Source organism: Polypterus senegalus, chromosome 1 (assembly GCF_016835505.1).
Source record: "Polypterus senegalus isolate Bchr_013 chromosome 1, ASM1683550v1, whole genome shotgun sequence".
Taxonomy (NCBI): Eukaryota; Metazoa; Chordata; class Cladistia; order Polypteriformes; family Polypteridae; genus Polypterus; species Polypterus senegalus.
In genome coordinates, this window is record NC_053154.1 from 221,806,813 (window position 1) to 221,828,035 (window position 21,223).

The 21,223-nt window shown below is 36.7% G+C and overlaps 1 protein-coding gene across 1 annotated transcript in view; it reads right to left on the reverse strand.

The window, feature by feature from the left end:
* Positions 1-21,223, reverse strand: part of waplb (WAPL cohesin release factor b) — a 229,923-nt gene that overhangs the window by 74,236 nt on the left and 134,464 nt on the right. Inside the window, exon 11 of the mRNA XM_039769232.1 lies at positions 14,804-14,915. Within this exon, the coding sequence (XP_039625166.1) occupies positions 14,804-14,915 (112 nt within the window). The remainder of the gene's footprint in view (positions 1-14,803; positions 14,916-21,223) is intronic.

Consider the following 21,223-nt stretch of genomic DNA (forward strand, 5'->3'; position numbering starts at 1 on the left):
CTGACCTAAATCCAATAGAACACCTCTGGGACATTATGTTTTGGTCCATCCAATGCCACCAGGTTGCACCTCAGACTGTCCAGGAGCTCAGTGATGCCCTGGTCCAGATCTGGGAGGAGATCCCCACAACACCATCTGTCATCTCATTAGAAGCATGCACCGATGTTGTCAGGCATGTATACAAGAACACAGGGGCCATACAAAGTGCTGCGTACAATTTTGAGTTGCTGCAATTAAATTTTGGCAAAATGGACTAGCCTGCAACATAATTTTTTCACTCTGATTTTTGGGGCGTCTTTGAATTCAGGGCTCTGTAGGTTGATCATTTTCATTTCCATCAAACGATGTGGCATCCTTTCATTCCTAACACATTACCCAGTCGATATCAGTATAGATATCCAGGGGGATTTCTTTTTCCCCATTGAGATCTGATGTGTTTTCAAAGTGTTCCATTAATTATTTTGAGCAGTTTAAATACACACACACATATATATATATATATATATATATATATATATATATATACATACATATATATATGCATACATATATATACATACATACATATATATATACATACACACACATATATATATATATATATATACATACATACTGTCACGCTTGGGTCACAGATTTGCACAGAGACACAGAAGGTCGTAGAAAAAAAGAAGGATTTTTATTCAGACACCGCAAAAACATGAGCTTAAACGTGCTCCATGACAAGTCAGATATAACAGTTCCGCTAGGAGCAGAGAGAGATAAAAGCAAACAATCAATTCCAAAAACTGACAGGCGCGCCAAGGCTTATAAGTCGGCGGAGTACCGCACGAGGCTTGTATTACGCGTTATAGTGCAAGGATAAGGAACAATGTGAGGGTGGTAGTCAGTGTTTGAGGGTTTGTGGTTTTCCCAGGGGTGTCTGTATCTATTTGGGGTGCGATCAGCCCTCCAGCTCACAATACATATATACATACATACATACACATACATACATACATACATACATACATACATACATATACATATACGAGGTGTGGCAGAAAAGTAATGAGACTGGCAACGCTGCGCTGTTGTCCTTGATAGAGCACGTGTATCAGTACCATCCCATAGCTCAGTGCGAGTTTCAACTCCTTCCGTTAACTACGTGATTTTTGTGACTGCTATTAGCGAAGTTGTTTTTTTGGTTGTGCGTCACGCAAAAAGGAAAAGCGGAATTTGGAGCAACGTTGTGCCATTAAACGGCAAGTGTGACGTTTGAAAAGTTAAAACAGGCCTATGGGGAACATTCTTTATCCCGAACTCAAGTTTTTTGCTGGCACAAATCATTTCTGGAAGGCAGAAAACACGTTGAAGATTAACACCGTTCAGGGAGGACTTCAACTTTGAAAACCAATGAAAACATCGAACGTGTGAACACTCTTGTGAGATCAGACCGTCGTTTAACATTAAGAATTTTGATTGAACAATTAAACTTGAACAGATTTACCGTTCATCAAATTTTGACTGAACATTTGCACATGTGAAAGGTCTGTGCCAAAACGGTGCCGAAAAACTGCCCTCTCCATAACAGAATTTTTGACCTCAAAAGGCATTCCCTGTGGTTCCCCAGCCCCCTTATTCACCTGACCTCAGTCCGTGTGACTTTTTCCTTTTTCCTAAACTGAAAAATGTCCTCAAAGGACATCATTTCGGGACTTTAGCAAACATCCAAAAGAGTGTAACGGACATGCTGAAGACCATACCGGTTGAAGACTTCCAGCTGCTACCAACAGTGGGAACAACGTTTCCATCGTGTGTAGCTGCCCAAGGGAACTACTTTGAAGGGGATAACATTGATGTTTGAAAAAAAATAAAAACTTTGGTAAATGAAAAATCAGTCTCATTACTTTTCCACCACACCTCGTATATACACATACATATATATATATACATACACATACATAATATATACATACACATACACATACATATATATACACATACACATACATATATATACATACACATACACATACACATACATATATATACATATACATACACATACATACATATACACATATATACTTATACACATACATATACACATATATATATACATACATATATATACACACACACACAAATATATACATTTACATAGATACATACATACGTAAATACATACACACACCCCTACTCCAAAACATACAAACACACTAATGTTCAAGTTTGGAACCACCCATAAATTTCATGTTTTTGATAGAAACTGATAGTTTATCAAGCTACCATTAAATTGATATAAAACTATAATCAGACATTACTAATGCTGCAAAAAGTTACTACTGTAAAACACTGGTATTTGGTGTTGTACTACTTAAGGAATCAGTCAACTGAGGACTTGTAAGTCATCTGGTTCTCAAAGCACCTACAACAGTCCTGTCTGTCTTCATGAAAGAACTTGGGGTCTTCCATGGATCAACTTTATGAGATGAAACACAATTTTCGTTAAGGCATCTTGAACAGATCACACTTAGTTTTAGAATTTCAAAATCCCTCACTGAAAAGCATTTGTAATCTCTGAACTGATGCACCTTAAAATGGAGAAACCTTACTTATGACTTCAACTAAAAAAAATTACTTGTTCAATTTTATCTTGACAGCGGTTACACCAAATTGTCCATTTTCTGTTGTCTAGTTTTCTCTTTTTCTCCTACCACAGCAGCTATTGACAGCAAACAGATCACCAACACAAGTTATCAAATCATCAGCAGGAATGCCAAGACCTTACAATCCATGGAAAGACAATTTACTAGGCTTAATAAACAGAACTAATGTATTACAAAGGTTTCTCAAAGCATTTTAACATGATTAAGTATATGCTGAGAGTTTAACTTCTGGATAATAAAGTAACAGCTGCTTTGTACTCATGTGTGAATAAAAAATATATACATACTTATGTTGAGGGTTTAACACCATTTGCTTTAAAACATATCTACCAATTTGAAGATGCAAAATATTTTTTTTTTATTGTGACACAAACAATAATTAAGACAAAAAACACAGAAAACAGATCCCATTTGTCAATTTGTGGAGACAACTTTTGCTATAATTAAAGCTTCAACCCTTTGGGGGAATGTCTATTAGCTTATTAAATCTAACCAATGGGATTTTTTCCCATTCCTCAAGGCAAAACTGCTCCAGCTCCAAGTTAGATGGGCTGCACTAGGGTTTTGGGTTGGAAGTGTTAGGTTTGTACCACACATGGCATATACCATGTTGGCCAAAAGTTCCATTTTAGTCTCATCAGACCAGATAATTTTCTTCCATGTGTTTGGAAAGTCCACCACATCTTGCTGGGTAAACTCCAAAATGGTTTGCTTTTTTTCTGGCCACGGTGCAGTGGAGAGGGGCTTTATGAAGTTGGGGAGAGCACGGCTTAAAGTGGTCCTATGGACATATACTCTTATCACGACAGTGGATCTTTGCGGCTCCTTTAGTGTTATACTTGGTGTCTTTGTTGCATCTCTGATTAATGCCTTCCTTGCCTGGGCTAGGAGTTTTGGTGGGCTGCTTTCTCTTGTCAGGTCCATATTCTTTTCATTTTATTATATGGCATTAATGGTGCTCCATGGGATATGAAAAGTTTGGAATTTTTTTGTTTTATAACCCAACCCTGATCTACTTTTATCCATAACTGCATCTCTAACCTTTCTGAAGTGCTCATTGGTCTTTATGTTGCTTCCTCAGTAATGTTGAAGAATCTGGGGCCTTACAGAACAGGCCTATTTACACAGACATGTGACACCTTGATTGAACACAGGAGGGCCAATATTAACTAAGTTTGTGACTTCTGAAGCTAATTGGTTGGGCCTGACCTTATTTTGAAGTTTCATAGCAAAGGGGGTGAATACATATAGACTCAACCTTTCAGTGTTTTTTTTTTTTTTTTTATATAAACATACTGTATACACACACAAGACGCAGCATTTTTATTCCACTTGAACAATTTGGGTTATATTGTTACACCCATCACATACAATCCAAACAAAAATCACTTTATATTTCAGATTGTAATGTGACAAAACAGGACAAGCACCGAATACTTTCCCAAGTCACTGTATATGTATTAGGACTGTCAAAGCAAATGTGTCTAAGCATAATTCAAATTTACCTAAAACAGTCTTATTCAATGGCAAAGGCTGACAACCTGCACTAATTCCTTCATTGAGTTACTGCTGAAACACTACACAATGCTGGTATTTTTTTTTTGTGACTATTACTTCCATGATAGTTTGTTGCATTCATTAGTAAAATTTACAGCTAGACCCATTTCACTATTCTGTACTTTGAATTAAAAGTGTTCAACTGGTTTTGTAAATGGTTATTTGGTGGACTAAAAGTATAATTTTGCATCTGATTCTGTTCCATTTATTCTTAAACCAGAGATCCATAAAGAGCCTTGTCAGTACCAGAAGACATGTTGTGTTCCACAATTATTCTCTTGTCTATTGTGGATGCTGGTCTGGCACATAATGCCTGTAAAGTATATTAAAAATATTCATGTTGCCTTTATTAAACTATTGCTTATTAAATATAAATGATACCTTGCTCCTGTACATTGGACACATCAAAAATAATTAAACAAGTCTGCCTTCGACCAACCAATTCCTTTTACTTCGCAGGCTATTCTTGCCTTTACACATTACTAACATTCTAATGTTAACTCCTGATCTAAAGTTGTTTTAGCATCAAGCAATTATGGAAAACAAGACATTCATAATATCTGGTATTCTATAGGTTTACTTTTATATATTTTAATTTAAATACAGTTCCATGTGTAAATAACCTTGAGCAATAATTTCCTTGCCCAGTATGTGAACACAATTGTCATCACTGTATCAGTTAGCCCAAGCAAACTAAGTAGTTCAAAACACAGTCAAGAATTTCTGATAAAACAATTTCTTCTAAACCTGTTGTAATTTCTACTAGCTTACTCCAGCATATCCTAAGGCACTATACATCTTAACTTTCATACCTTCATCAAAACTATGACTGCAAAGAAAGCATTTATTCACTGCAAAATCAGAATAATTTGCCAGTATTTAATGGACAGGAATTTAGTCGGTATCACTGGAGCAGTTCATAACAGAAAATATTACATACAAATAAGTTAAAGAACACACTTTACATACAGTTGCAAAACTGTGCAATAATAAATGAAATGTAAAAATAAAGTGGTTAGTGATACTAGATACATACAGTCATATGAAAAAGGTTGGGAACCCCTCTTAATTCTTTGGATTGTTTATCATTGGCTGCGCGTTCAAAGTAGCAACTTCCTTTTAATGTGTGACATGCCTTATGGAAGCATTAGTATTGCACCAGTGACATTAAGTTTACTGGATTAACAGAAAATATGCAATATGCATCATAACAAAATTAGCCAGGTGTATAAATGTAAACACCCTAACAGAGATATTACATCAATACTTAGTTGAGCCGCCTCCTGCAAATATAATAGCCTCTAGACGCCTCCGATAGCCTTTGATGAGTGTCTGGATTCTGGATGGAGTTATTTTTAACCATTCTTCCATACAAAATCTCTCCAGTTCAGTTAAACTTGATGGCAACCGAGCATAGGCAGCCTTGCTTCAAATCATCCCATAGATTTTCGATGATAATCAAGTCAGAGGACTGTGATGGTCATTCCAGAACATTGTACTTTTCCCTCTGCATGAATGCCTTTGTAGTTTTTTAACTGTGTTTTGGGTCATTGTCTCATTTGAATATCCAATCCCTGCGTAACCAACTTTGTGACTGATGCTTGAACATTATCCTGAATTGTAGAACGATGTGCAGATACACCAATCTGCAGCAAGATGTTCTTGCAGCTCTTTGGAGATGATCTGTGGGTTTTCTGTAACCATTCTCACAATCCTGTGCACATATCGCTCCTGTATTTTTCTTGGCCTGCCAGACCTGGGTTTAACAGCAACTATGCCTGTGGCCTTTCATTTCCTGATTACATCCCTTACAATTAAAATTGGTAATTTAAACCTCTGAGATAGCTTTTTGTAGCCTTCCCGAAAACATGATACTTAATCTTCGTTTTCAGATCTGTTGAGAGTTGCTTTAAGGATCCCATGCTGTCACTCTTCAGAGGAGAGTCAAAGGGAAGCATAACTTGCAACTGACCAACTTAAATACCTTTTCTCATGTTTGGACACACCTGTCTATGAAGTTCAAGGCTTAACGAGCTAATCCAACCAATTTGGTGTTGCAAGTAATCAGTTACATGCATTCAAATCAGCAAAATTATAAGGGTACCCAAATTTTTGCACAGCCAGTTTTTCACATTTAATTTCATACAACTAAATACTGCTTCACTAAAAATCTTTGTTCGGAAAACACCCCAGTACTCCGATGTTCCGAGGAAATGAAAAACATACCACTGTTATCTTTTTTTGTTCTAAGTAAATTATTATGCAGGCTGAGAGGGGTTCCCAAACTTTTTCATATGACTGTGCATGTCTGCAACAGAAGGAACAAACAATTATTTTGCTCAGATGACCTCACAGCACGCTGTAATTTTTCAAGAGGACTGCTGCTGAACTATACCATAAAACAATGCAGAATGTCATCACCTTTTCAATTATGGCCTTGTAAAATGATACTAGGATTGGCTGGGAAATATTCAATTTCTTTAGTTTGCATAAAAACTACAACCACTGCTGAGCCTTCTCGGTAATGGGAAATGCATTATGATCAAACTGAGTGTGTTTGTGACAGTTGCACCTAAACAGATGAAGGATTTTACCATATTGACTGCAGAATCATTCATTTCTAGTGGGAGAGGTTGTTACTGCTATTTGCAAAAGTCAATTACCACTGTCCACTACACTGGTGGTATTAGGCAACCTGGTTTCATTACCATTATGATAAGTCCAATAATGGTGGCATCATCAGCAAACTTAATGAATTTTACTCTAGGGTCAATAGGATCCACGGCCATTGGTGCACAGGCAATATAGCAGGGGGGGTACATAGCTTTGGGGGCACCTATGCTAATATAGAGGAAATCAGAAATGGGAACACATCCAAATGTACTGCTTCTGATTTATCAAAAAACTGTAAAACCATTTACAAGTGGAGGCATTTGGTTCAGTTTGTAGATATTTAGTTAACAACAGTTTGGGCAGAATGATATTAAATTCTGAACTGAAGTATGCAAGTAGTATTCTGGCATAGGTTCCATTACAGGCCAGATGTTCTAGCACAAAGTGAAGGCCCTTATTATTGGCATTGTCCACAGATCTATTTGTTTTATATGCAAACTGAAGATGGTCAAGATTAGCAGCAGTAACAGATTTAAGACTTTCAAACACTTTCATTAGCACTAATATAAGTGCAATAGGCCTGTAATTGTTGAAGTACAGCTTATTTTTATTATTTTTTGCAACTGAAACAATAACAGAAGATGTAAAGCAACCTGGAAAAGTACACATTGCAAGAGACTGGTTAAAAATGACAGTAAGGAAAGCAGCGAGTTGACTTGCACAGCGTTCGATTCTTTCAGGTGAGACTGAATCAGCAGTAGCAGACTTTATGCAGGTCTTTCTTGCAAACAGCTTTCAGACATGGATAAATCTTTTTTTATAGTTGGTAGCAAACCGAAGGCTTCTTCATAAAGAGGAGCTATTGCTGGCTGAAAACTGAAGTTCCAGTTAATTTTTGCATTTCCATTAAGTATGTGTGATTGCACTGTTGAGCAGATACCTGGGGTGTTAATTTGTATCCTTGTCACCGATTTTTGCTTGCTTCTTTTGCTTGACAAAGAATCCTTAGTTCTTTGGTGAACCACTGCTTTCCAATGATATACAGTGATCACTCGCTATATCGCGCTTCCACTTTCGCGGCTTCACTCCATCACGAAATTTAAATGTAAGCATATCTAAATATATATCACGGATTTTTCACGGATTTCTGCAGACAATGGGTCTTTTAATTTATGGTACATGCTTCCTCAGTTTGTTTGCCCAGTTGATTTCATACAAAGGACGCTATTGGCAAATGGCTGAGAAGCTATCCAATCAGAGCACATATTAAATAAAACTCCTCAATGATATACAATATGCTTCCCGCGTGGTGCTTCGCACACTTCAAAGCTCTAACAGCCCGTATTGATTTTTGATTGTTTGCTTTTCTCTTCACTCTCTCTGACATTTTCTGCTCCTGACGGAGGGGGTATGAGCAGAGGGGCTGTTTGCACAGAGGCTGTTTGCATAGAAGATACGGAAGCTCCTGTAAAAAAATTCTGAAAGACTACTTCACATTGATCCCTTCATTGCGACCGCTTTATCACGGGTGCTTCGTATACTTAAAAGCCCAACAGACCTATTGATTTTTGATTGTTTACATTTCTCTCTCTCTGACATTCTCTGCTCCAGACGGCACTCCTTTGAAGAGGAAGATATGTTTGCATACTTTTAATTGTGAGAAAGAACTGTCATCTGTCTTGTCAGTTTAAACTTTTGACTAAAGGGTGTTATTTCATGTCTAGAGGGCTCTAATAATGTTAAAAAACGTATCTAGAAGGTGGTAAAGAGGTTTTCTATGCTCTAACTGCGAAAATATTAGATTTATAATTAAAAAAAACTACTTCGTGGAAATTCATTTATCTGTCTGCAGCAGATTAACCGCTATAAACGAGGGTTTACTGTTTAACTGTGCGGAGAATATTTATAAACATTGTGGGAGAGTTTCTAAGGGCTTAAAATATATAAAAATAACCAAACATATGGTTTCTACTTCGCAGATTTTCACCTATCGCGGGGGGTTCTGGAAACGCAACCCCCGCGATCGAGGAGGGATTACTGTACAGGGTCTGTGGCATGGGCATTTTAAATGAGTAAATAATCTGGATGCTCATTTATTTGGGTGGAGCATATGTAGAGTAGTGCAGCGGCTCTAGACGCAGATGTGGGAATGGGCAATCCTGCATACACGTGCACACATGTAAGATTAACATGTTCCCTCCTTAGCACTTGATTCATGATTAATGCACTTATGCTTCATCTTCCTTTTAAACTACTTTGGGACACTAGAGCAGGGGAGAAATATGAGAGAAAGGAAGTTAAAGGAAAAAATGAAACTAAAGTAAAGAAAGAGTAGGATCACAGAGGAGCTGGTGCTACAGGACTAAAGACAGGTAGTTGACAGTGGCCTCAAAGGAAGCAATCTGGCTAGAGCCTGAGGGATAGAAGTCGCTTGGGTTAAGCACACTGAACAGCTGGAGGAACCTTGCACTCGTGAATGCCAGCACAAGTATAAGCAAGGCTCAGCAGGGTGACACTGGACTGGCATTAGGGACCCGACCCAAGCCAAGCTTTAATAGTTAAATGTGCTTGTTGGGAAGACTTCTCACACTACAGTGCCCTATCTGGAATAAGGCAGAGGAGATGTCAATTTTAAAGAGAGAGCACCACACCTTGGATTGCATTATAAAGGATATTTTTCATCCCTTGATTTTTAAAACTCAGTTTTAATGGAAAATGTATTATTTGACTTTGGACTTTTTAGCATCCACAATGTTCACTTTTCACTTGGTTTTTATTCCTGATTATGTATTTGCTGAAGAATTCAAGCACTGCACTTTAGTCACTATTACTTGAAAATAAAAGCACCTGAAGGATTACACCACCTCGACTGTCTGCATCCTTACATGCCACTGCTCATCCTTGGGTATGGTATTAACGGTTCCAGGTTCAAGTGGCACCCAGAAGCTGCCAAACAGTATAAAGCCAACCTAGAAAGTCACATTCCAATGTTGTAAATTGCAGTAGTTTTGCTGGAAATGCAAACATCTTCAAAAAACCTAGTGTTAAGTCACCTCATCAATGTTTTAACAAACATCTTTAAACACATCCCAATCAGTTCAATCCAAGTAACCTTCCAATGGTTCAACTTACTCAGCATTCCATGAACAAAGAATTTCTTAGGGCCGGTTTATACTTCACGCTCAGAACGCATACGCTCCCGCATCATGGCTGCCACGCGTTCCCAGCGTTCATTTCACGCGTCCTCTGAGCAGGTCCTCAGAAATTAACGTGACGCATGCGCGAGCTTCAGTACCAGCAAAAAGCGGGGGGGTTCGCAGTGTGCTAAAAGTCAGAACGTGATGTCAGAGTCTCTGTTTACTATCTACATGTGACCGCAAGCCTCTATGGAGATCCTTTGCTGTTTGATGAATGGTTCAAAGTGGTGAAACAAAATGCCAACATACAGATGCATTCGTGGTGCTTTTATATTCAAGCGTCGCATATTCCCGATCGTAATGACATGATACATTTTAAAAGTCTCGCATACCATCTTTTGTGCCGTCGATTTAAAAATTTTTTTTTTACTTTACCTGCTGTCAGGTCCAAGAAGCTCGTAGCGATTAAAAACTGGGATGACGTTTATGATGGTCTGCTTTAACAATAAAGTAAACTACAAGGTTAAAGTGGACACTTCGAGATTTAAGCCGAAATTTCCACTTTAATCACAAAATACACGTTTTCACCGTGTCTTATTTTTTTCTCAGTGCTATACATTATGTTGCCGATGTGAAGTTGGAAAAAAAAAAAATAGACGGCACAAAAGATGGTATGTGAGACTTTTAAAATGTACCGTGTCATTACGATCGGGAATATGCGACGCTTGAATATAAAAGCACCACGAATGCATCTGTATGTTGGCATTTTGGTTCACCACATCGAAGTATCCATCCCGTAGGATCGGCATAGAGGCTTTCTGTCACATGTAGATAGTACCCGAACGTAATGACACGATACATTTTAAAAGTCTCACATACCATCTTTTGTGTCGTGTTTTTTATTTTTGCAACTTAACAGCAGCAACATAATGTATAGCGTTATACAGTATTTGAACCACTGAGAAAAAAATAAAGGACACGGTGAAAACGTGTATTTTGTGATTAAAGTGGAAATTTCGGCTTTAATCTCGAAATGTCCACTTTAACCTCGTAGTTTACTTTATCATTAAAGCAGGCCGTCGTAAACGTCATCCCAGTTTTTAATCGCTACGAGCTTCTTGTACCACACAGCAGCGGAAAGCAGCAATAGATCGCCATACAGAACAAATTAAATGTATGATATTCCAACTATCTGCACATTCAGAATCTTTAGATTTATACTTGATATCACTTTCATGATGAAATGCATTAAAGTGTATATGTTACATTTTACATATAATTTCATTTAAATAATGAATACTGCTAATTACACACATGGGGGAGTCATGGTGGTGGAGCGATAGCACTGCTGTTTCGCAGGGAGTTATGTTGCTGGTATTTCCTGCTGGTCTTCCACAGTGTGCTCCATTTTCCTTCCAAAGATATGCAGATTTGGGGATCTGGTGCCGCTAAAATGACACTAGTGTATGTGTGTGCTTGTATTCACCTTGCGATGAGCTAAGGCCTCGTCAAGGGACTATTTCTCACTCGCGCCCAATGCTTGCTGGAATGGACACATCCCTGAATTGATGGATTTAATCAATAAACATCCTTTTCAGAGATATTGCGGTAAGGTGTCATCAGAATTTAATAGGTGTTCTAGGCAATTCACAACACAGAGAAGCCGAACATGTTCTCACCGTGATAATATCTCGCATTGCCACCTGGTGGATTCCTCCAGATTTACGTAAAGTACGTGCGCAAGTATGAACACTACAACGCTTGCATAGCAGGAGCGTCCGCTGCAGCATGCGTCGCGTGAAGTATAACTCCAGCCTTACTGATTAATCCGATTTTAGCCATTGTTTCCTAAGTGTGTAGTAATTGTAGCATAAAATGGTCAGAATTACCAAGTTGGTTTGGGGTCGAAGTGCCATTATGAAATCCTTTTGGATCAAATATGATTAGCAACAAAAACATTTCACAAAAATTTGTGAATCATTTCAGGCTGTGCTAGATAACTGCAAATATTAGGATTTTTACAAGACTACCAATAAAAAGCTTTCAGATTATTTTCAGGCAAACCTTTCTAAATATTAAAGGCATGACTTTAAACTACAAGCAGTTATCGTTAGGTAAATAACTTATATCCCACTGCCCAAGTACTGAAATGTTGTATCAGACATATACAGTAGGTATCAAGTTCACTGAGGTACACTGAACCTACCTACCTACGCTTTTTACAAAATACTTTTCTTTAGCGGATGTCAATTTAAGCTCTGCACCTCTTCAAACATATTTGTGGTCATGGTCAGAAGGCTCAAATGAGGGGTTACTGATTAGTGAACGACAGGCAGAAAAGTCTGACTGTCTTTGTCATATGACCAAGAAAAAAAAAAAAAAAAATCAGGAGTGGTCTCCCCTAGACTTTCTCATATACTCAGATATGGTAATGGATATTTGAGGAATAAACCGCAAAGACAATGATTACCTTTTTATATTATGTACACTAAAGAACCATCCACAAGAAATCAAATAAAAAAAAATATATATATTGAACAATTATTATAAAAGTACAGTTGGATAAATCGGACTCTGCAGCTGCATGAATCATGTTTAAATACAAGCATACACACACAGATAGATACAATTCCAAAAATGGTATTTTCAGACCCAGGGAGGTCTAGAACGTCGAGATTCAACAAAATCTAGAAATGGAATTTTTGGAGGATTCCAATATTTTCCCTATACAGTGGTACCTTGACATACGAGTGCCCCAATGTACAAGTTTTTTGACATACGAGCCGTCACTAGGTTGATTTTTTGTCTTGAGTTACAAGCCAAAATTTGAAATACAAGTCTTCAAAGAGCTTGTCGCCGCACATTCCGAGGAACTGATGATGGAAAAGTTGATGGAACTACAGACACAGCAACATACGGAGGTTTTGCAGGAGATCGATTTCGCGGAGGACACAGAGGCAGAGGAGGTTACCGCATAAAATGAGATAAAGGAAGTGTCTGCAATGTGGGAAAAAGTTGCGAACACCCTGAAAAAATTGCAACTGCGCTATTTAATGACACTTGCCTAACACTTGACTTCTGAAAAAGATACAACTGATAGTGCAGCGGCGCTGTTTAATGACACCTAACTCATTTCAGAAACATTCTAAAGGGGAGGACTAAACAAAGCCCCTTGGATAGGTTTCTATTGAAACGCTTTGAGAATGAAAGTGAGGAAAGCGTGGCAAAAAAAGAAAAAAAAAAAAGTGAAGAAGAAAATGAAGTTAAGCAAAAGTGGAAAAAACATTACAATACGCTAATCGGCTTTGCCAATATCTGTTTATTTCTTGAGATTCTCTTTAATGTATTTGGTTTTATTTTGTTTGTATACATTTGTTCATTATAAATACATTTTTCTTATGTTGAAAACATTTAACAAAACATTAGGGTGGTTTTTTGGGGGCTTGCACGAATTAATCTCATTTCAATTAATTTCAATTTGGGGAAAACTGTTTTGAGATATGAGCATTTTGACTGACGAGCTCGGTCACGGAACGAATTAAACACCTATCTCAAGGTACCACCGTACTTCGTATACGAGAAAGTAAAAATAAAGCTCAAAGGTGATATCGAAAGACAAGATAAAATGGGCTTCAAAAGATTTCAATATATGAGATAAACTTTCTACCTTCAACTCTGATCAGTGCTTCTTAAAACATGCAGGATGTCCCTGACCCCCCTACCAAAACATTCATTAACATTCATTGTACTCTTTGTTTTGGTCTTTCTCTCCCAATAAAATACCTGTCTACCCTCTATTCCTTACTGTGCAAAATATCCTATAAACCTCTGCCCTTGATTTCTCTTTGGTCCAGAGACCTTTCTTCTCTCCCTTCACCCCTTTCATGGGACACAGTTCTCTCCAAAGCAAGGTTTTGTTCTAGAAACCCAAACAACCAGCACACCCAGTTCAAAATTCTACACAGGCTATCCTGCTCCACGCAAATGCTTTCTGATGGGCCTCACTACTGATCCTCTCTGTCAATTATGTTCCCTTGGTTTATCTGGCATTTTTCCCCACATGTTCTGGCACCGTCCCCAGTCTTTTCTTTTTGGACACACGTATGTCACCTACTGTCTCTTCCCTTCTTTTCTGAGGTATCCCTTTGTTACTTTAGACCTTTCTAGGTCTAAATGATCCCTTGGCTCAAGCCATTACATTGTATGTTATGTCCATTTATTCCTGTCAATTAGTTTTTGCTTAATAAAAAGTTGATCACAAAAAAATAACCAATAAATTTAAGAATGTTTAACCTTTAACATAACATCTTCAATCCTGTTTAACCCATATCTGCAAAGAGGACAAATCCTATCCCAGCAGTATTAGGTGAAAGACAAGAACCTACCATGGATCAGATATGCACAATACCAAAGACAACTGCTAACTAAAAGGAGTAGTAATAAATATTGCATTCATGCATAAGAGTGAAACTGACAACTGTACCATGAACAGAAGAAGCCATGGATTAGACTGTATGTTTAATACACTTGCTATCAGAATAAATGTTTAATATATTTGCAGTCAGCTTCCAGAGCCAATACCACACCTGAGATAAAGTCAGTTCAGGTGGCTAGAAATACTTTTAGAAAAGCTTAAAGGAAAACTTAGTAGTTAGGCATTTAAAACTATATGAATAATACAAGAAAGAGTGTTTTCGCTGTTAAACATATAAGTACCTGCAATTGTGGTTGGTATAACAATCTCAAAATGTATTTTAAAAATATCAAAGCAGTATTAAATATATATACAAATATTTGGAACCGCTTTCTAACTAAAGCAAATCAATTCCTTAGTTATGGATGTACCTTTATCTACAATGTGGTCCAGGCCTCCCAATAACCGAAGCTCTTCCTTGAACCAGTCACCAGCTCTTTTTGAGGTTAAGGATAGTAATGTCTCCATTGCTAAATGTCCTGTCTAGAAACAAAAAGACAAAACAAAATTCACAATTAAGCAGAAAAGACATTGAACCACAGAACACTGAAAAAGTAGCAGGACTACTGTATGTTATAGGAATGCAGAAGGAATATCTTAACCAGGAAAAGAAAATCTGAGCATAGCTCACTAGTATTAGCATCATTAGATTGGTTACCTGTGTCCATTAAACTGATTTTAAAATACTATTGATGGTATATTAAGTTCTAAATAATCTTGCTCCTCCTGTATTTTTGGATGTTTGTCCCTTCACATTCCCAGTCTTAAACTTAAGATATTCTAATAGCAATTTTGTTATTATTTCAAGAGCCAAGTTTAAAACTTGTAGCAGCTTTTGTCATTATACACAAAATAACTGGATTTTACCGATAAGACATACACCAGGCTAATACTGTGAATCAGTTATAAAAAAAAAAAATAATAATAAATTTGTCTTTTCACCGCTATAACTTAAATCAAATTCTAGATTATATATGCATAGAAATCTCATATTCTTCATTAACTTGCACTGCTAAAATCTACTTTTTGCTGCAATCTTTTCCAATTTTTCACTACCACCACCTAAGATCAAGCTTAAAAACAACTGGAACTAATTAAAAAATTTATGTCGGGTTGAAAGGCCAGTAGGGACTAGGCAGTCGTTTGGCTTTGGGGCCCATGCAGATAGTTTTTTTTCCCTCCCAACATTGCACCCCTGGAGGGTCCCCAGCCTTTCCTACCCTGTCTGGTCACCTGATAGTAGTATTGGAATTAGTCAATAAAGACTTGAAAACAAGTCCTTATTCGTAGATTCATCTATGACTTTTATGTGTTATGTAAGTGCATACTAACTTATTTTTAGTTACTAATTTTGGTATGGTATTTATTTATTCCTTTATTTATTCTTATCAAAGAAAAAAATTCAAGAAAAGAAAAACAAATTTAAAATAGATCATTTGTAAAGTACTTTGAGCTAGTTTTTTTATATAAAAACATGCTACAGAAGTAAATTGTTGAAACTCATTTTATAAATTATGCTGCTTTAAAACTTCACAAAAAATAGGGAAGATGGGAAAAACTAACATGGAAAACACAAACATAATGGACTTTTAACCCTTTAAAGTGTTTTAAAGTTGTCCAATTTGTTTAAAGCTGGAATTTTAAGGTTTTTTTCCCCAGCAGAAGTTGTAATGAAATTGAACAAACTTGTTTTGAATTTTCCATTCACTACTGAAAAAAATACAACACATTGAAAGAAACAATAAAATAGCTAAGGCATGCCTTCAGCCTGTTATTCAATATGGCTCAACATTTTCCACTCAAAACTATTATATGTCCATTTCTTAAATTAGAAAAATTTGTGTGTAACACTTATCAATAAAAGTTCCTGTCGAGAATGAGGCAAAGTGGCACATATTACACTCCTTGCATTGCCAAGGAGTTTCCTGCATGCAGTTAATGCATTTCTTTCTCCCAGATGCAGCCTTTGCTCTGGGACCAATGACAGTTGAAACTGTAATTTAAAACGCAACAAACATATAAGGAGAGTCTGCCTGGGTGGGAGGAATTTACTGAGACAAACCACGTAACTGAGCTGTTAAATCTTCCATAAAGTTCTTGTGTTTCATTGGCTCTATGTCCTTTGCTTTGAAGATTGTATGTTGCTAACACAAACTATCAATGTGCAATACCATATTAAAAGTTTTAGTAGCTGGTGAATATTGTCCAAGTAGTACTTCAGATGGTGTAGTAACACAGTCTGTTGCAACTCTGCTTTAAGAGACAGACAGAGGGTTTTTAAGTAATCAACAGAAGTTGGGACATGTGTGCAAACTGTTTGCTTCAACTTGCACGACTTAATTTAATTGCTGCAGAACATCTTTAACTTGTAACCTATTAGTTGTTCACCGAAGAAGACTCCTTTGTAATATTCTTAAATTTCCTTTTTTTTTTTTAGGTTTTGCTGACCTAAACTTTAAATTGAAACCTCTGGTAGTTTAATGCTTATCTTTGTGCCATTTTAGGACATTCATTGCATTTCGAATGATTAAATTTGAAGAAAAACTGAGGTGTTCAAAAACTTTTGACTAGGAGTGTACGTATGAGGTAAAATATACATGTATACTGAACACTGATACAAATGGTTGCTTTGTCCTACGTTACAAGGATAATAGAATTCTTATTCTTACAATGGTTACACTCCACACTGAAATAATGAAATGATGCAGCTTGTCAGGACACTCTCAGTGGTGCCCTGGTAGAAGGTGTTGAGTATGGGGGTGGGGGAGTTCTCACTAGCTTCAGCCTCCTACCTCCAAAAAGAGCATCAATCTCCAAATTGATTTTTTTTGATGGTGTCTCAGACAGTTTAGCACGTATATGACATTTAATGTTTTTGCAGTTGCTAGAATCAGGTTGTGAATTGTGATTTCTTGGGTAACAAAAAGTGTGTTAAAAAACACTGTTATATACATTTGCTTCTGACAAGCAAAACTATCTGACAACTATCTCACCTACAAACTGACACTGTGTATTCTTGGATGATTATGTGGCATTCTTTGCATAAGTTACCTAAGAACTACAAACTGGAATAATAGGTAGGGATAAGCATTACACTTCCACTTCACAGAATTTTGTCATTATATTAGGGCAGTCAGCTCTGTAAGTTGACTGGCAGACTGGCAAGTTACATACAAAGGTACTAGAGACTTATTTTGGTTTCAGAGATACTCAAGTTTAACTTATTTTAAACTTAGGTGGTTTGACACTGTTTCAATCTTCGTACAGAAACATGAAAAGAGTGCAATTTTTATCTTTGAGAGTTTCTCTAGCATTGTACCAGGACTGCAATAAACATACACCTGCTAACCCCTTCCCCCCCCTTTCCTACCACTACTCTGTATCTACTACTGCAACAATATTTTTTAACACATTAAACTAGCCACATTAATTCAAAAAATGAACGTGTTAATTTTCCCAGGCCTATAAGAAATATTTCACATATTTTTGCTTATTTGCTGTTTACAAAATATCCAATATGGGTAGTATGTTTATATGTAATAACTGCATTTCAATATTTACATAATATGGACGCAGGGAGTTAGAGGTTATACACCGAGCACTGCCATGAGGACAAAATTAGCACTTGACAGACTAGGAATTCATTACATACCATACTAATGTAAACACTCACTAATCCACCCAAAGAATATAGAAGGAATGTATAAATTATAAACTCTATGACCATACTAGAATTAAACCTGAGCCCTGTCACTGTGAGGCAAGAGGGCTAGTCACTGCACTTTTGATACTCCCTCAAAATATTGCCAGCAGTAAAATATTTACAAAATATACGTAAAAAGAACAAATATAAAAGTACAATAGTAAGGCAAACTGTTATTCATCTACAATGATAGTGATGCTACAAAGTTTTCTTTTATGGCTTTTAGATGAAAACAACTCCTTTCACCAATTAACGAGCTGTGAACAAACACTATTTTATATCTTTACAACCACTATCAAAAAATACAGAATCACTACTCACTGAGAAAGTTCACTCAGCTGTTTTACTTTGAAGAAAAAAAAAACCCAGATATGACACAAAACTAAAACTATTTGAACAGCTAAACATTCTGTCATTATAAAACATACCTAAAAAAATGAAATTGTGGTAATGAATGGCATAGTTTTTGTTCAGAACTAGTTTAGGAAGAAATTATGGAATCACTGGGTAATTTGCATTTCTAAAACAAATACCTGCACAAGTCTAAAAAGGCCAATTAGTCTGCAAAAACAGAGTGCTTGTAGACTTTAAACAATCTGATGCACCCGGCTGACAAACAAGAAACATGGCCCCAACAAGAGGGCTGTCAGATGAAACAGTAGAAAGGAATATACAACTACTTCAAGTAGGTAATTCATCACAGAGTGCAGCATAAGATGTTGGCTGCTCCCAGTCAGCTGTGTCTAAAATTTGGAGCTAGTACAAATAAAATGAGTAAATTAGGAAAAGGAAGAATTCAGGTAGACCAAGGAAGACATCAACACATCAGGACAGAAAACTCAAAGCAATACCCCTGGACAATAAAAAATGCACAAGAGAAATGAAAAAAAAAATGGGAAGAAACAAGAGCCAATGTCTGTGACCAAACAGTAAGAACTTGGCTGAAGGAAACTGGATAGAAAAGCCAAACATAAACCGTCATTAACACCTGAACGGAAGCAGTCATGGACTGTGGATGATTGGATGAAAGTGATATTTAGTGATGACACACGAATCAGCATTGGCCAAGGAGATGATGCTGGAACTCTTGGGCCATTTCAATGAAACATATAACGATGGCCGTCTGAAGAAAACAAGCACATTTCCACATTCACTACTGATTTGGGGTTGTCAAGTAAAGGACCAGAGGAGATGACAATCATTACTTCTACAGAAAATGCACAGGTATACATTGAAATTGTGTATACTTTTGTAATTCCATCAATCAAAAGAAGGTCTGGTAATGATTAAGTCATTTTTCAGGATGATAATGCATCATGCCACAGAGAAAACAGCGTTTTGCGTTTCCTGAAGAAATGTTTTATCAATGTCAGTCCGTGAGTAGTGATTCCATTATTTTTGCCATGGGTTGCAGTACTTTAACATCTAACTTCTGGGGTGGGACATTTAGTTGATGGAAATTGAAAGCGTAAGATTTTTCTTTTTAATCTGGTTTTCAAATTGAATGAACATTTGTGTGAATGAGTATGCAATGCAGTGCAGTTCACTTTTGCATTGATATAAGTACTTAATTTGTGGACTTTTCCATACCATGGCAACATACCATTATTATACAGTACAATAACAATGACTATCTATATTCTTTGTTTAAATGAAAGGTCCCCCAACTCTAGTTGCACTAAAACAGTTATACTTCCCTTTAAAAACTGACCAAATTAAAATCACAATTACTTTCATATGGATAACTCAAAATACTGAAAACATTTTGTGAAAGCAGAAGTTTAACCACACTGAAGTAAAGCTATGTGCAAATTTTTAAGGGTAGTGTTTCACAAAACATCAAATACTATAATCGACATAAATAAGTATAAACATTACTCAGACAATCATCAATTTCTCTATATAATGAATACTTTATATGGGATCATATACTATAAAACAGTCCAGCAAATCTGATTTACTGGTGCAAATGAGATTTGTCTGTACAAAAAACAAAATCAGAATTTAACCTAATGATTGAAGACCATGGTGTAAAAATGAGTACAACCCAAAGGAGGTCTTAGGAGTAACACTTGATAAAATGCTATAAGGAATTCAACATGGATTATCTAGTCTGCTAAACTGTTGCACAATTAACCTCCAGTTAAATACCACTCTTAATTGTCAGTTTAATAAAAATCCCCTGCTACTCAATAATGAAATCAATGGCACCACATGGAAGAGAAATGTCACAAAACGTGAGTAAGGCATTTCTTTACACAAAACAAGTCAAGGCTACAAGAAAATTAGCAAAACATTGCTAACCAGTAGGAAACACAGTAGCAAAAATGATTTAGTTTTGAAAGTTGTCAATTTTTTGCATGACAAAAGATGTGTACAGATATTTATCCATTCAGTATTTTAATGTGAACTCTTACGATAGATACAGTGGGATGCAAAAGTTTGGGCAACCTTGTTAATAGTTATTATTTTCCTGTATAATTCGTTGGTTGTAACGATAAAAAATGTCAGTTAAATATATCATATAGGAGACACACACAGTGATATTTGAGAAGTGAAATGAAGTTTATTGGATATACAGAAAGTGTGCAATAATTGTTCAAACAAAATCAGGCAGGTGCATAAATTTGGGCACCGTTGTCATTTTATTGATTCCAAAACTTTTAGATCTAATTATTGGAACTCAAATTGGCTTGGTAAGCTCAGTGACCCCTGACTTACATACACAGGTGAATCCTATAATGAGAAAGAGTATTTAAGGGGGTCAATTGTAAGTTTCCCTACTCCTTTAATTTTCTCTGAAGAGTAGCAACATGGGGGTCACAAAACAACTCTCACATGACCTGAAGACAAAGATTGTTCATCATCATGGTTTAGGGGAAGGATACAGAAAGCTGTCCCAGAGATTTAAGCTGTCTGTTTCCAGAGTTAGGAACATATTGAGGAGATGGAAGACCACAGGCTCAGTTCAAGTTAAGGCTCGAAGTGGCAGACCAAGAAAGATTTCGGATAGACAGAAGTGACGAATGGTGAGAACAGTCAGAGTCAACCCACAGACCAGCACCAAAGACCTACATCATCATCTTGC